This window comes from Phascolarctos cinereus, unplaced genomic scaffold, assembly GCF_003287225.1.
Source record: "Phascolarctos cinereus isolate Bilbo 61053 unplaced genomic scaffold, phaCin_HiC Scaffold_1;HRSCAF=81, whole genome shotgun sequence".
Taxonomy (NCBI): Eukaryota; Metazoa; Chordata; class Mammalia; order Diprotodontia; family Phascolarctidae; genus Phascolarctos; species Phascolarctos cinereus.
Genome location: NW_027555514.1, coordinates 160,883,987 through 160,901,945, shown reverse-complemented (window position 1 = coordinate 160,901,945; position 17,959 = coordinate 160,883,987). Strand labels below are relative to the sequence as shown.

General features: G+C 40.1%; 1 protein-coding gene across 1 annotated transcript; it reads right to left on the bottom strand.

Moving 5' to 3' along the window:
* Positions 1–2,666: 2,666 nt before the first annotated feature.
* UCMA (upper zone of growth plate and cartilage matrix associated) lies at positions 2,667–17,579 on the bottom strand. The gene is made up of 5 exons (XM_020999787.2): positions 17,251–17,579; positions 16,823–16,888; positions 16,619–16,711; positions 12,222–12,320; positions 2,667–3,198 (listed from the first exon to the last, which is right to left on the bottom strand). The coding sequence occupies exons 1-5, from the start codon at positions 17,306–17,308 to the stop codon at positions 3,101–3,103; spliced, it is 414 nt and encodes a 137-aa protein (XP_020855446.1). The 5' UTR covers positions 17,309–17,579; the 3' UTR covers positions 2,667–3,100.
* Positions 17,580–17,959: the final 380 nt, after the last annotated feature.

Sequence of the window (17,959 nt, the reverse complement as noted above, 5' to 3'; positions counted from 1 at the left end):
CAATGACAACTCAACTTTTTAATTAAGAAGTTGAAACATTTACCTTCAGCAACCTGAAGCATGGAATTGGAGTCAATGAGGCACAACATGTTTTCCTTAGCCTTCCAATCTAAATGGACCTGAAGGCATGTGAATTGCTGAGGATAGTTTATTGATTGATTCATTGGGTTGTACAATGATAATCAGCCACATTTAGACCAACTTGGGGAATTTGGTTGGGAGAGATAGTGTGCTCTGAAAAGACACCATGAACTGTGTATATATTTCAAGATTTTTTCAAGCCTTCAGTGTGTCCATTTTGAGTAACTGCTATAGCAGTACAACTCTATTGCCGGAACATGAAAGAGAGGCAAAACCATTTGAAAAAAACAAAACAAAACAGAACATTGAATTAAGAAATGAAAGAAATGTAAATGACAAAAAAGTCAAGTAGAAGAGGCCTTCTTTGTATGGGTACTCATGTAGCATGAGTACAATCTCCTAAACCTTTCCAGATTTGGGGGGTGGGGTGATGGGGAGAGGGGCGGAAGAGAAACAGGACTGAAACCTTTCAGAATTTAATGAAACAGTAGGGAAACTCCATCAGCACTTGGATAGTTGAGGTGACCATCCTGTCAATTGGCTCCCCATCTATTATCAACATGCTCTTAGTGGACAGCAGGGGGATTTGCTAACTCCCCAGGGAGCCCAGTGGAAATTGCTGAAATAGCTTGACTCTGGCATCATCAAGATTCTTCCTGGGTTCCTCTTGATCCTTGCTACATTTCTCTATCTCTGGCAGCCCTGCTTCTCTTACTTCTCTCTCCATCTCTTTGCTCACACCTGTCTCCCTGAGCAGAGTCCTCCCCATCTCACCACAATATGTAAGATTGTGCTTCCTTTTCCAAATTCATGCTGCCTGGTGTGATTCCTCCATCCAAGCACGAGACCCTGAATCAGCCTTGGAGGGGCCTTCAGAATCTAGTGTCCTGGAGCTCTCACTAATGAATAGCTAGCTGATCTTCTCTCTTGGACAATTTTAGCCCTGCTAGAGAACTTCTACCAAAGGGAGCTAATCTACTATGATACCTGGTTTAAGGATAAGAAAAGGAGGTTACCAGTAGAGAAATTGGGATGGAATGCAAATGCAATGAGTAACATTTTAAAGCGTCAAAATGCAATTTTCAACAGAATATTTTATAGCTATTTTTCTAAACTTAGGGAACCTTCTCCCCCTCTCTATTAGATTCCTATTGGAAACATCTTTAAGTAGATAAGTCACACTTTTACAACAATTACCACCACAACCAAAATATCTGTATAACAAAAATATTCTGAGACATTAAATCATTTATCTAAAGCACTGTTGGAGACAATCAAATGTCACAAAGAGTATCACAAAAAACTTGGGAAAGTCCTTCAATGTTTGTTGCAATGTAGTCTAACAATAGGTTCTCCCCAAATTGAATATTTATTTTAAATTGTAAACTGGAACGGCTTCCACTGAGAAGAGAATGAAGTGGAATGTGACTCTTAGATGGCTTGGATAATGGCATTCAATGCTGGAGTGTTGTCCAGGAACCATAACACTTGCCCAAGGTCACAAGAAGCCTTCTTCCCAAGGTTTCTTTCGTGTCTACTCCCCAAGTATTTCTTTATTAATTGGAATCTGGTCCTCCCATGTGCCCGTGTATACTTTGAATTCAAAATTCTCTGTTTCTTCATCTTTTGAATCATATATTCATACACAAGATGCAATTAGTTTCATGGTATTTGCCTGCTTGTGCTCATTCTGAGTCCTAGCAAGGGAAGATGAATCAGTATCCCTTGAAATGGATTTCCTTAATACTTCTACCTTCTCAAAGATGGAATTATCAGCAAGACAATGTATCAGCAGGGGCAGCTAGGTTGCACAGTGCATAGAACACCGGCCCTGAAGTCAGAAGGACCTGAGTTCACATCCGGCCTCAGACCAAACACTTGACATTTCCTAGCTGTGTGACCCTGGGCAAGTCACTTAACCCCAACTGCCAAAAAAAAAAAAGACAATGTATCAGCACCTCTGCTCTTTTTTTTAAGGCAATTGGGGTTAAGTGACTTGCCCAGGGTCACACAGCTAGTAAAGTGTCAAGTGTTTGGTCTGAGGCCGGATCTGAACTCAGTTCCTCCTGACTTCAGAGCCGGTGCTCTATCCACTGCTCCACTTAGCTGCCCCAGCACCTCTCCTTTTAGCAGAGATAGACCTCTAGCATATAATATATAGCATGCTATACAGTTCTAGCACAACAAAAAAAAAGCATCAAAATAGAAGGAAAACTCACAGATTCTCCTCAGAGAGGTAAATAAGAGAGTTGATTTCACTCAGAGAGGTAGGATTTGAACCTAGGTCTTCTAACTAGAACTGGGGTCCTTTCCGCCTTTGCACTATCAGACCAGACTTACAGTTCATGAGAGCTCTACCACTTAATGAGGGCTCAGCATGGTGGCAGCAGCTAAGTTTTTCTTTGAAAAAGTATTGTGTAGACTAATGTGGAAATCTATTTTGCATGACTTTATATGTATAATGGGTATCATATTTCTTGCCTTTCTCAAGAGGAGGAGGGAAGGAAAGAATTCAGAACTAGAAATAAGAATGAAAAAAAAATTATGTTGTAAATACAGTATTCTTCAAATAAATTACAAAGCAATCTGAAAGCAAATATATATTTTATTTATTGACTTAGTTTGCACTCTGTTCTTTTGATCAGCCATCCAGCTTTGAAGAGCAAAACAGGCAGAAACTACTATAAGTTTGGGCCTACTATATTAGATCACTTTGGCTTCTGGACTGCCTAGGACACATAAAAAAGTAAGCATCTGAAAATAAAATAAAAATAAAAATAAAAACCCTGACCTTCCTACCCAACAAAGTAGAGGGGCTTTACAAGGCCATGGGTGACAGTGGACACCATGATGAAATTCTTAAGGCTCCTAACTGTCACTATCTCTCAACCAGTATGTCCCAGCTGTGTGTGTGTGTGCGTGTGTGTGTGTGTGTGTGTGTGTGTGTGTGTGTGTGTGTGTAGCCAACATTCATAAATGTTCTTTCAGACTTCCTGATAAGTCTGCTCCCAGCTTGAGGTTAGATGCGATGGCGGTTATAGAGGTATGGTGGGTAAAGACCATCATAGTGCCATTGACGCCACTGTTCAACCTGTTCCCGGCTTCGCTCTTCTTGTTCTGAAAGGGAGAGAATGAGACATTGTGTCATATATCAGAGCTAGGAGCTCTCTCTGTTTCAGACATGGAGCCAAAGCCTTTGAGAAACCCTGAAGCCGCTCCCTCAACATGTTGGCTTATTCTTCCTTGAGGTAACCGGCTAGAAAGGAGTTTAGATGAGACAGGCCAGCACTGATTGGGATCACAGCAGTGGGAACTTGGATCTCTATGTGGGGCCAGGCATCTAAGAACCATAACAGAACCAAGAGAAAAAGTTAAAGGGCATCACCGAGAAATGGTGCATTGGCGATTGTGTGCATGTCCTTCTAAGTGTTAAGAGTATGGAAATATGTCTGAGAAGATATGTGAAGTTTCAAAATAAAAAAAATTACTTCCCCCCTCTTTACATTGTCCCCAATCTGTAAATGACTAACAAATTAAACAGTAAAACAAACGACCCTCCAGGACATTAAATGTGTGATCAACGTGACTATGGCAATGGAGGCAGTTGGAATAGGGGCATCATGGCACTGATTCATTTCATTGCCTGTGGAGGCACTGTGATGCCAGTCATGGGGGTCAGTCAGACTCTCTCTACTCTTCCTTTTCACCCTCCTTCACCTCCTCAACCAATTACAATGCTCAGTTGTCCTGAGGCATAGCTCTAGCTCAGAAAACAGTAACCCACCCTGCCTCCTCACCAGTCACTGTCCAGTGAACGAAAGGAAGTGAAGGTGCCAAACATGTTAGAGATGGGATTTTCTTGTGCAAAAAGCAAAGCTGGTAAGCGAACTTTGCAAGGTGTTTCTTCCCTAGACAGTCTTGGAGGTGGGTAACATTTCTCCACCCTTCCATCCCGCCCCTCAGTCATCTCCAGTCTTCCTAAAGCCACCCTCATTAGTCACATCCTCAGTCATGACACAATGTGTTGTGAAAGAAAAAATCATGACTTTTTCTTGGTGCAGTTGTCTTAGATATTTTGTCGTTGAGTCATTTTTCAGTAGTGTCCGACTCTCTATGACTTTGTTTGGGTTTCTCTTGGTAAAGGTATTGGTGTGGTTTGCCATTTCCTTCTTCAGCTCATTTTTGAAGATGAGGAAACTGAGGCAAACAGGGTCAAACGACTTACCCAGGATCATATAGCTAGTAAGTATCTGTGGCCGGATTTGAACTCAGGAAGATGAGTCTTCCTAACTCCAGACCTGGCATTCTATCCACTGTGCCACCTGGCTGCCCCTTTCTTTAAGCAATGATATTAACAATAACAATGTCAAAATAACACAGAGCTCATTTTTACATGTTGTAGCTGGGAAGAGGATGGAGTAGAGGACCTCTTACCTTCTAACTGCAATTCCACAAATCCTTGATTTTTTTTTTTAAAACAACAGACTCACTCGCTAAGTTGCAAGTGAAAGGGGTGAAACTCCAGAAAATTTGTATTTTCTAGTTAGTACTTTGGTCTAAGTTTCCTGAATGTATTCCCAGAGAGCTTTGTATTTTTGATGAGTAAAGTCAGTCCCCCTGTTATGTTACTTGGCTGATGGCCACTACTTAGCAAGGCAGTAATCACATACCTGGGGCTGCCCTCTCATCTCGGGAGAACTTGGATGGCTGAAGGCTTTCTAGGGTCTTTGGTCATTTATTATCATGTTCTTTTCACACCAGTTTTCTGGTTAAGAGTACACTTCACAGTGTACTTAAGCCAGAACAAACATGTAGAGAGGCCAGTGACCTCAGGACTACTTGACTAGCTGGTTGCCCTGAAGAACATTTCACTGCCTCTTAGCAATACACCACAATTAGTCCAAGCCTGCCCCAACATGAATAGATTAAGATGGAGGCAATAAGGATCAGAGGAAGGGGGTCTTACATAAAAGAGCTCTCTTTTCAGTGGCACACTTTTTAAAATTTTTATTTCATTTTCAATTTATGGAATTTATGGAATTTAATTTTTAATTTATGGAATTTATGGAATAAAACAAGCATAATTTTAAAAAGATGATTGTACATGAAACTGCAAATATTATGTACAACTTGCTATTCCTTTTAAATATATAATAAAATATCATGTAAATTTCCTTTTTTTCTTCCCTCTCCTCCCCACCCTAGAGATGGCTACTATCAGATACAAATAGGTATGTATGTAAAATTATTCTTTACATACTTCTATTTGTCATTTCTCTGAATGCAGATAGCATCTTTCCTCATATGTCCTTTATGGTTAATTTGGATATTTAAAATAGTTAAAATGACTTATTTGCTCAAAGTCTTTCTTCAAACAGTACTGTTGTTACTGTATACAACGTTCTCTTGGTTCCATTCGTTTCACTCTTCACTATTTCGTACAAGTCTTTCCATGTAAAAACCTTTTAAAGGATACACCATCTGTCTTTTCTTCCTTCCATACTGTGGGATATATGGATGTTGCTTCTGCATATCACTCAATCAGAGATTGGAGTCAGAGAAATGGTTTTGGGTTTTTTTTTAAATTTCCACAAAAAGGCAAATGGAAACCTTAAGGAATGCAGTCTGGGGGCTGGGTGGAAGTTGAGCAAAAGGGAGTTAATATTAGAATGATAAAACACTCGGTGGTGAATAGACTAACCAGCAGAAAACCAATTCTGAGGTTAACATAAAAAGGGGTGTTCCCAAGTAAAGGTCCAGTGAGCGAATTGTGGGGAGTGGGAGATGTAATTAGGGGCAGAGACTCACGTGAGGATATTAGGTACTTCGGATAGGCTATAACCTCTATAGTGCCCAACGAATGGGGAAACAGGGGGAGGATATTTGAATGGGGAGTAGAGAATAAAAAGGTGTGCTTTTGTCGATACACGAGTTCTCACATAGGTACTGTCACACTTGTGGGACGCCCAGCCTTCCTAGGTCGTTAATAAAGCTTCTTCCTGATTCAACAATGGCTTCATGGAATTCATGATAATCATATAGATAACACCTACCCATCACATAAAACAAGGGATGGAAATGAAAGCTCTGTGGCCTCCCTTTCACTTCTACTCTCCCCCAACCTCACCACCTGCCAATCTCCTGAAAAAAAAAAACCTCCTAAGAAAGAGCCCTTGGAATATTACTAGCTCCTTCTATCTGTATCATCTGTCTCTGAGAAACAGCTTAGTGTAATGGAGAGCTGGCTTCGAAGGCAAAACCTGGGTTCAAGACCCAGCTCTAATACAGGTTGTGTTTGGCATGTGTTCTAGATAACTCTGTAAGATCGCTGGTGGAAGAGTGGGTGCTGACCTGTACGGGTAAATGGAGTTTCCTCACCTGAGAACTCCTTATACCAGTGAAATCACAAGGCCATCTCTATCTATCTTTCCTTCTTTTTTCTTTTTTTTTTAGGCAATTGGGGTTAAGTCACTTGCCCAGGATCACACAGCTAGCATCAAGTGTTTGGTCTGAGGTCGGATTTGAACTCAGGTCCTCTTGACTTCAGAGCCGGTGCTCTATCCACTGCACCACCCAGCTGCCCCCTGTCTATCTTTCCAAGGAAGGTTTTGGGGTAGAACTGAAGAACCCCTCTACTGAGTCACACTCATTAAGGGAGCCTGGACCAGCAAATACACTCTTGTCCTATAGCCCCAGCCCCAAACTTCTTTCTGGATTTAGCATTTTCTCTGGTTCACAGGCCTCAGTATTTAATGGATGGGCTCTTAGGTCAACTTAACACTCGCTACGTCTCTTTATCACAGTAGTTTGGTCCCCCTTTCCCCTGAATCTAATGTCCTTCCTGGCTTTAGCAACAATCTCATTTGCACACTGGAGGGATTCACTAGGATTATCTGTCACTTGTATCATCCTGTGTGGAGGGTAGAAGTGGAAGAATTACCAGAAAGCCATGCTTTGGCCCTATTAATCTCCACTATCTTTGCATTGCCTCTGTGTATGCAAAGTTCAACAAGACAACCCCATTAAGAACTCTCTTGGGTTTTTACTATAGCCAAGGCCTTTACAGCCACCTTATTACTTTGGGGGTATAAATCAACATAGGAATTCTTTAAGGGTCTCAAATTAAAGTTCTTAGCTGTGGAAGAGATCCAGGAGGCTTGAGCAAGATATTCCTAGCTCTAACATCTCCTGTGGCTTTTTGTAGAAACAGGGAATAGAACACAGGGGTATTCCTTCTTTTGACAAGAAGGGAATACAGGCCCTTTCCCTACACATCGTATTTCACCACATGCTTGTCACCACCGCATAATTGTGGCGACCTGTGTTTTTTCAATCCAAAAATTGTTTTATAACCTTTCATTGCATAATTGTCACGTGGTATAATTCTGTTTGTCATACTGCTTAAAAGGTAAACAGAGCAGCAATGTATTCACCAGTGGCATATAGATACGCATTTATCTCTCGAGCATTTCTAGCAGTGAGCCTAGAATTCTCAGTGCATGTGCATTGTCAGTATATTTCCAAAAGAAAATTGCATGGTTTGTTTTGAGCACCACAGTACTAACGGTATTGTCACTCAACCCAATGAAGAGACAGGCGCAAGGGAGCAGGTGGGCCAGCAAAGCTGCCTGTGAGAAAGTCACATGATATGGTAAGACTTGCATCTTCCTGCAGTAGCTAAACTGTACAGTTCATCTGCCAGCAATACAGCTTAGCAATAAATTAGTTTTAAATAATACTGGCACAATTAAAAAAAAGTTTCACATAGTGATCACAACCTACTTTTTTGCCAAGAAAAAAATTGCCATAAAATCTGCAACAATTATGCAGCAAAATACTGTGGTTGAAGAGTTCTATACCAAGTCACTTTCCTGAGCTCAAGGTCAGATTTTATTCAGTATGATGCAATAAGATACAGTGATCATCCTGCATATTATCCCATACTGTACCACCCATCTCCAGTCCAGATAAGCTCATCACTTACTGACAGCAGGGAGGAAATCCAGCCTGCCAAGAAGTGAAGACCTTACTAATGATGCTGCCAAAAGCCCCAGTTGAGCCCAAGGCATCTGGGCTTTTGGGGGACCTGAAGTTTTTAGGGTTAGAGTTAGAGTTTGGCAGGGGAATGTATCTGAAAAATAAGAAACAAAATCTGGGAGCCTTTCTATCCAGCTCAGAGCCATCCAGAAAAATTAAATGGAACTCCAGAACTATTGAGAAATTTCCACTATGCACAGACCTAAAATATCAAGACTTCCTCTCAGAACATATGCATGTACTTTTCTGGGTTAGTTATTCAAAGGCTAGTAGGTAACCTGATTGCCTACTTATATGTAGCCCAATGGGCAGTTAGGTATACCGTGGATAGAGCACTGGGTTTGGAATGAGGAAGACTCATCTTCCTGAGTTCTAATCTGACCTCAGACACTTACTAGCTGTGTGACCCTGGGTAAGTGACACAACCCTATTTGTCTCAGTTCCTCATCTGTAATACGGACTGGAGAAGGAAATGGCAAACCACTCCAGTATCCTTGCCAAGGAAACCCCAAATGGGGTCATGAAGAGTCAGATACAACTGAAACAACTCTACAACAATGACAAAATACAGTCCAATGTGAAACTATTACTAGGACTTCTCATTCAAACAGGTATTGGAGATCTCCAGAGAAAGGTTGCTGACAATGGGAAGATACAATTGCAGTTAAATCTTTCCTAGAAATTGATTCCCATCCAAAGCAAGGCAGTCTTGGCAGGAAAGTAGTATAGTAGCTCAATGAACAGACTAGACTGTGAGTGAGAGGCCCAGAGTTCAAGTTCTGGCATGCAGCTGACTACTATGTGACATTGGATAAGTCATTTAACCCCCTCAGGCCCAAGTTTCTTCTTTAAAATGAAGCTGACTTTTTTTTTGCAGGGGGGGGAGCTTGTTTTTAGGCAATTGGGATTAAGTAACTTGCCCAGGGTCACATAGCTAGTAAGTGTCAAGTGTTTGGTCTGAGGCCGGATTTGAACTCAGGTCCTCCTGACTTCAGGGCCCATCCTCTATCCACTGTGCCACCTAGCTGCTCCAAAGGAGTTGACTTCTAAGGCTACTTTTGAGTTTAAATCTATGACTCTACGAATGTGCACATGGCAAGAGTGACTTCACTTACCGAAAATATAAAATTTCTCTGCAAAGATACATAGAAACCATAGTTGAGTAACTAAGTAGAAAATGCAGTACTTGGAGGCTTTTAAAAATTGTTCTAGGCATCTGAATGACCAGGATAGCTCAATATACAAATATCATCAGCAACAGTAGTCACCATGTCGCTGTGGGAAGGTTGGTATGTCTCAATTCCTTTTTGGATGATTCGTGCCTGTGCATGTGCCAGGCTCATGCTTTACAGACCTCTTTTCTAATTCACTATTTTTTGCTCCCATCCTGAGGTTAGATCTCTGTAGAAATGTGGTAAATAAAGCCTTGGGTTTTTCCAAAGCCAAGGGTGATGAGGAGAACTAGGTCCTAGAGTCAAAAGTTTGGCATCTGTCCAAGCTACTTGGAAATAAGCTAAATATCCCACTGCAACCGTCATCACTACTTAACGGATGAGTTGCTAAAACAGAAAAAACAGCCAGGTTCTACCTCCTCATACAACTCCTCTCATTTTCTGTTACTGGGTTTAGCCCCGCGGGTGAACAGGGAAATTTGGGGGAATGGAATGGGCAAGTAGGTGAAGTGGTTCTGAGTTGAAGCCATAGTTAAAAGGTCTTTGGGGACCCACAAGTGAGTCATTAGCTGAATACAGACTTAACTAAAGAGATTAATTTAATCTTCTCCCCATCCCAGAAATTTACTAAATGAGGACTTACTGTCACAAAACAGAGTCTTGGGTTTTCCTAAGTGTGAGATAACTTACAACTATTTATCTACAATCAGGCTTCAGTCCCACATCTTCATCTACCTACAGATATCTTCACCTGGTACCTCAAACTCAAGATGTCAAAAACCAAGTTCATTTCTTTCCCTCCAATTTTTTTTTCCTTCTGACCATTTTCTTTCTGTAGTTACATCACCCTTTGCCCATTCTCCTATGTTGGAAACTCTGTATTTTCTTTTATTCTTCTCTCTTCTTTATCTCTGATAGCTAATTAATCACCAAATCCTATTGATTCTACCTCTACATATTTCTTGTATTGGTCTTCCTCATTCTAAATTCCCATTTCCATCATTCTAGGGCAGGTCTTCATTACCTCCCATTTAGTCCATGACAATAGCCTAACTGGTCTTCCTACCTCTACTTTCCCATCTCCAATCCATCCTCCACACTGTTAGGAACCTTTCTGTTTGGCCATTCTGAGAAATATTTTAAGTTAACAGCTGACATTCAGTTACCTTCTAACCATCTGGAATGGAAGATAGAATACTTTGCCTTTTCTCTAGGCTTTAGCCAAAACAGCAGATCTTGAATAAGATTTGCAAAACACTCAGCACAAAAGAATTGGAAATTGAGAGGATGCCCATCAACTGGGGAATGGCTGAACAAATTGTGGTACATGAATGTAATGGAATGCTATTGTGCTATAAGAAATGATGAACAGGCAGATTTCAGAAAAACCTGGAAAGACTTACATGAACTGAAGCCATACTGTACACAGTAACAGCAACATTGTGCAATGATTAACTGTGATTGACTTCGCTCTTCTCAGCAGTACAATGATCCAAGACAATTCCAAAAGACTCATGATGGAAAATGCTATCCACATCCAGAGAAAGTACTATGGAGTCTGAATGCAGATTGAAGCATACTATTTTCATTTATTTTTGTTTTGATTTTTTTGTGTGTGTCTTTTCCATTCTGTTCTGTTTCTTCTTTCATAACATGGCTAATGTGGGAAAATGTTTACATGATATAACCTATATCAGATTACTTGCCATATTGGGGAGGGTGGTTTGGGAGGGAAGGAGGAAGAAAAGATTTGAACTTGAAATCTTATAAAAAATGAATGTTGAAAATTATCTTTACATTTAATTGGAAAAATAAATACCATTTACCAAAAAAAAAAGCCACTTAGCACAGTGCTTGGTACATATGAGGTGCTTCTCTTTCCCCTCAGGAAACAGTGGTTCCCCAGTATTTAAGGTTAGCCAGATTAAGGCAGTGGCTTTCTGTTTGTAAATAGGCCAGGACCCTCTTGAGTTAAAACTGTGGTCCCCAGTGAATCATGTTGATGGGACTGACCTTCCTGAAATAAATAGCAGAATCCCTTTATTTCAAAACCGACTTCTTCCTTGAAAAAGGTCACAGACACCTCTTCTCACCTTTGGATTTGGCAGGGCTTAGAATACAAAAGATGAGATAGAAGCACATGACTTGATGCCCATAAAGGATAAGTAGAGCTTTAAGTTATCAGTCATTCTTTTGACCTTGTGGTAGGGCAGGAGAATAGACCTCTCCATTCTGCCTCTCTTCTGAAGAGCAATCGAAAACATTATGGCTCTTTCTATGAGCGGCAATGGTTAAAAGGTTATTTTTCCAAAGAGCAGAAGACCAACCAAAGATCTTTTCTCTCTCTTTCCCTTTTAATCTCTCCACCAGGAGTTGGAAAATATAAGTGGCATAGTGTCCAGGTAGGCTCAATTGGGCTCAGGAGAAGTATCCATTACCATCCTCCTTTCAAAAATCATTACATGTCATATATTTTTATGATATTATTAGAATTTTAATTTCATTAGATAGGCATTTTTAATGGCTTTGTCTGTTCTGAGCTAGAAATTTCTCTCTAATAGACCACATGCATGAAAGTCTCCATTAAACAACTCTTAAGCAAAAATTGCATATATTTAATGGAATTCAACCCACTGAGTACTCTAGCAGTTACCAATATCAAAGATCCCTAGGCAAAAAGACCTCTGGACCTTAATAGATCTGGGGTAGTGCAGCTTTGTTAACAGTTTTTTACACATTGCCATTTTGTGGCATATCCCTATTTTCTTCCTTGAAGTTAGCCTTTGACATTAATTTAAATCATATTTTTACCACTATAAAAATGCTAAGGAAGAGGTGAGGGGGAAGGGCAGGAAATAATGTGATTTCCACTACACACACACACACACACACACACACACACACACACACACACACACGGAAGATCCTTACCATCATTCTGCTCCTCCACAAAGTTCTCAAACTCATTCCTTTGTTCCTCGTAATACTCCCTTCGATGCTCATCTGCTCGAAGCTGTTGCCTATTCTCCGCTGTGGAAGAGAATTTACTGAGTTTACAAGGAAGGAAATGCCTGACTTCTTAGGAAAACCCAATCATTAAGCCCCATGATTGCTTCTCATAGTATCTCTCCCTGGGGAAAGGGGAGAGGCCACAGCTAACCTTCAAACCTGTCATAGACACCCTAAGGAATCCAGCAGGAAGTAAATTATTTCCCTGATGAGTGGACCTAGGACCGGAATAGATCTGCAAGATTTGGGGAGTACCACACTCTCAATGAGGGATATTTTTTAAATTAATATTACTTTCATACACAAACATATTTTCAATGGCAGAAATTCTACTCCCCCTAGAACAGAGAATGAACTGCTTTGCAGTCATTCGAATCGTGTGTTTTAGTGAAGAGTTGAAACCTCCAGTGAACACTATGTGACCTTGGCCAAGTTGCTTAACGCCTCTGGGGCTCAGTTTCCTCATCTGTAAAATGAGAGTTTAATGATGACTAACTTTGATAGACAGCTTTCTCAGCAATGCAAAGATCTAATACATCTCCAAAAGTCTCATGATGGAAAATCTTATCCACATCCAGGGAAAGAACTATGGAGTTTGAATGCAGATCGAAGCATACTATTTGCTCTTTTTTTTCCTTTGGTTTGCTTTGTTTCCTTTTTCTTGTGGTTCCTCCTATTGGTTCTAATTCTTCCTTACAACATCACTAATGTGAAAATATATTTAATAGGAATGTATATGTAGAGCCTATATCAGATTGCATGCCATCTGGGGAGAGAAGTAAGGAGGGAGGGGGAGAAAACTTAAAACTCAAAAACTTATGGAAATTATTGTTGAAAACTAAAAATAAATTAATAAAATAAAATAAAATGAGATTCTTATATTAAATTACCTCCAAGGTCGTTTTTATCTCTAAATCCCAAAGTTTTTACTGTAAGTACAAGAAAGACTAGTCATAAAAAGAAAAAAGGATTTCTTTTGATATAAGCAATTTTTGATAAATAATTATCCTTACTACATTTTTTTGGTCTGGATTTGTGTAGTAAGGATAATTAAGTGACCTGGCACAGGGTTAGCTAAGTCTAGCCTTGATTTCAAATCCAATGCCATTTCCACTATGCCATTCAGTCTCCAAAGGACCTAAATTGTTTGCTGAAATTAAAAAGAAGTAATCTGAGACGTAGCTTGGAAGCACAGAGAGACACAGCATGTGTGGGCTAGTGGGAAGGCTTGAAAATTATTTCAATCAGTCACTCAATCAACAAGGATTTAAGTGCTTACTCTGTGGACTAATTGCTGAGAAAACAAAGACAAAAACATTCACTGCCCCCAAGAACTTACATTCTAATGGGGAGAAGTGTAAATAAGTAGCTACATGCCAGATACATAGTTATTGTTCACTGGGGTTTTCAGTTCTTCACTGTAGCAGGACTATCACCTGCCTAGAAATCCTGGGTAAGATGTTTTACTTAATACAACCTTCAATCTCTTTAGCAGTTTTAGCCTCCACACTGAGCTGTTACTCAGATTGAGAACTGAGACTGTAAATCTTTTTCAGATGAACTCCTGCCTAGCTTTGCCTTGTGGTGACTTGCACAAAATAATACAATATTAATAATAACTGACATATACAAAGTGCTTAAAGCTTGCAAAGTACTTAACATATATTATTGTTATTTGATCCAAACTGCTTAAATGGATAGATAGGTACGTAGACAGATAGATTAGATAGACAGATAGATAGATAGATAGATAGATAGATAGATAGATAGATAGATAGATAGATATAGAGAGATAGATAGACAGATGTACTTATTAAGCACTTACCTGAGCTTAAGTTAATGAATACAAGTTTCATAGGCAAACCTAGATTTTTCTTTACACACCTTTATGTCTCCAGAAAGTATTTTGTATTTCATTTTTAAAGTTTAATTATTCAATTAAAATTTTTGAGTTTGTAAATTTGTCAAACAAAAATAATGTCCTTTATGATGGCGTACTCAACAAATGCTTGTCTTTAAAAAAAAAAATCAAAGTAAAACTTCCTGGGCACACATACTAATGCAATGTGTTGGCTACAACTATGAAATGCTGCTTGCACTTTGTCCCATATAACCTGAGGTGTAGCTAAGGAGCCCATCATTCAGCCCCATCAGCAGAAGTTCCCTGGATGTAAGTTGCCTAGTAAGACTGAATGGAGAAGTTGCTGTAGAGACCTGAGTGCACACCAGGTTATCCTGTGCCTCCTGCAGTATACTGGGGAGCTCTTTCCACATACTATGTCCATTGTCTATATTGAATGCCCAAAAGCTTCAGCCCACACCTCCCTGGCTGGGGACAACTTAGAACAATGGCAAATGGTGCCATCTCCTAAAGAAATGCCTGTTTTTCAAGTAGAAACATCTCTAGGAGATTGCTTTCCTGGAGCCCTTCTTTTGAAAACTACCTGATTAATTGAAAATAATTATTTTTTTTTAATGTGGGAACTTGTTTTGCTCATCTATAGCTATTTGTCACAAAGATTCTTTTTTTCTTTCTTTTTCAATGGGGTGGGAAGGTAAAAAGGAGAAGAGGTGAATTTTCATCAGTTAGAAATTATAAAATTTGATTGAAGTTTAGTTATGTTCACTAAATTAAAATTCTGAATCCAAAATTATGTGAGGGCCATATGTTTTTCCTTCTTATTGCAGGATTCTTTATTTAACTCAGAAAAGGCAGATTTAACCCTTTCACCCCCATCACATGAAAAAATTCTGTTGTATTTCTACCAGCCAGTTAGTAATCAAATAACTATATATTGAAGGTTTACTATGTACAAGACATTATGCTATGTGCCAAAAGGGAAACAAATTATACACATAAATGAGCCATCTTGACATAATGAACAGTGTGCCATGTTTGGAGTCAAGAAGAACTGGGTTCCAACCTTACCTCTGTTACCTACTGCCTGTGTGACCAAGGGCAAGTCACTGAACCTCTCAGTGCTCCAGACAACTCACCAAAAACTATAAGTTTTTAAAAAATAAATTAAACATTTTTTCAGTTAACAAAAATCTAAATCCTCATAATAAATGTGTAAACTCAAGCTAAACATTGGCATGTCCAAAAAAAAGTATGCCTCATTTTATAGTCTGAGTCTATCACCTCTCTGACAGGAGATGGACAGCAAGCTTCATCATCAATCCTCCAGAATCAGGGTTGGTCATTGTTTGGATTAGAGTTCTCAAGTCTTTTAAAGGTGTTTGTCTAAAACTATAATGTATAGACAATTTGGCATTTCTGCTTCTGTGGAGGAAGTTTCCACACTGAGTTCCCCACACTGATAAAATTAAAGGTTCAGATCAAAAGACATGGAGAGAGAGAGAGAGAGAGAGAGAGAGAGAGAGAGAGAGAGAGAGAGAGAGAGAGAGAGAGAGAGAGAGGCAGAGAGAGACACAGAGAGAGACAGAGAGAGAGACTGACACAGACAGCCAGAGACAGCCAGAGCCAGAGAGAGTGAAAAACAGAGACAGAGAGACGGACAAATACAAACGGGGGGGGAAGGAGGGAGAGAGAGAGAGAGAGAGAGAGAGAGAGAGAGAGAGAGAGAGACAGAGAGAGAGACAGAGAGAGACAGAGAGACAGAGACAGAGAGAGACAGAGACAGAGAGAGACAGAGACAGAGAGAGACAGACAGAGACAGAGAGAGACAGACACAGAAAGAAAGATAGAGAGAAAAACAGACAGAGAGAAGGAGAAATACACACACATACAAACAGAGAGAGAGAGAGAGAGAGAGAGAGAGAGGAGAGAGAGAGAGAGAGAGAAAGAGAGAGATACAATCTCTGCATCAATACATTAATACATCAATACTCTGTGACTTTTTCAGATGGGAAATATCTTCCACCAATTCAGATAACAGTAAATAAGTCTTAGAAAATTATATAAAGCTTAAAGAGGTTAAGAAGCTTGATCATGGTTACCCAGCTAGTAAATGTCAGAGGTCTTCCTGATGCCAAATCTAGTACTTTCTCTACTCTGTGTCACTGCCTCTTCCATTATAAAATGCCATCTATAGATATGAAATGCAAATATAAAATACATACAATTGCACACCAGTGTATATGAGGATATACAAATAAATATTGCTGGGTAGTATGGTAAATGAAGAGAACCATAAGAAAAACATAATTTCTCTAATTTCAAGTGAATGAAAGCCCCTTTTCTTATCTTTTATCCTCAGTCCAACAATTACTCCTTCTGGCTTCTAGGAGACAGCTCAGGAAAAGGAGACAGAGAAGAAAAATAATATGCACAAACACTGATCAGGCTCCTCACCCACCATTCAGCTCATCCCGGGACTTGGTGGATCTCTTGCCCCTCTTCTTGAAGAAATTAGAAGCATCTGACTCCTGGAGGAAGATCTTCTTCAAATCTGGAAGCAGAAACATTGACTAATCACTAAAGCATAAGGTCACTGCTATGCTCTGGGGACTAGCAGGACATGGTGACTTTCCCTCTTTGCTGAACTAGCAGCTCTACTTACTTTTTTTGTCCTCTTCTCCAGCTACTTGCTTAGAGCTCACAGCTGCACCTTCCCCAGACTCAAGAACTAGGTGAAAATAACACAGAGACAAAGTTGAGTGCAATGAAGCAGCCCAGCATACTATTAAGTGAAACTCTTAACCCACAGCCAAGGGCAAGATCATCTCCTTAAACTCTGGTTTCCTAATCACTAGTTTAAGGAATTTATTCTCCCACATCCAAGTGACAGGACATACCCCCTCCTAGGAAACCATAAAGCTGACTGCTCTGTATAATTTTATTTAACACACACACACACACACACACACACACACACACACACACACCCTTTCTGCAGCAATCTGGAAAATACAGTTTCTCCTCCTATGGCATCAGGGCAGAAAGTATAGATATCTAGTCTGTCTTTGCTTCTCTGTTGCTCATACTTACTAGCTAAAAGCACAAATGCAGTGAGGCAGGAGAGGAGAAGGATTTGCTTCCAAATCATCTTTGCTGAGCTTAATGATTATTCCTTGGAATAATAGAAAAGAGGAAACAAGTTTTGGAGGTTCAGATTCAGTTTCTTCCTATGTCAGGCAGACTGGGAGGAAGGGAGGAAGGGGGAAGGAGGCTGGCAGAGGGGATGACACTGGTGAGTAAAGGGGAGGGGTGTGTATTGACTGTGGCTTCAATTGGCTGTTCCTGGCTGGGGTATTGGAGGTGTTTCAGGCAACTTGAAAACATCTGCAAAAGTTGAACTTAGCATAAGGGTTACTTGGGCACCTAGAACGGCAAAGCCTGTATCACACCTGCCAGTCATAAGGTCCTAGCCAAATGATGTGCTGCTTAGAATGCCCAGGCCAGGTATTAGCTTTCAAATGGCAGAAAGTTAGGAGTGAGAAAGGCCGAGAAAGCTTCTTGTATGCTGCCTTTAGGAATGCTCCTGCCAGACTTCATGGAGCAAAGAAAGCAAAGATTACCAACCGACAAATTCTATTGAAAGAGAAGCATCAAAGAAGCATGGAAAGACTTACATGACCTGAAGTAAGTAGAACCAGGAAAACAATACAGAACACTGCAAATACGTAAATGAAAGGAAGGAAGGAAGGAAGGAAGGAAGGAAGGAAGGAAGGAAGGAAGGAAGGAAGGAAGGAAGGAA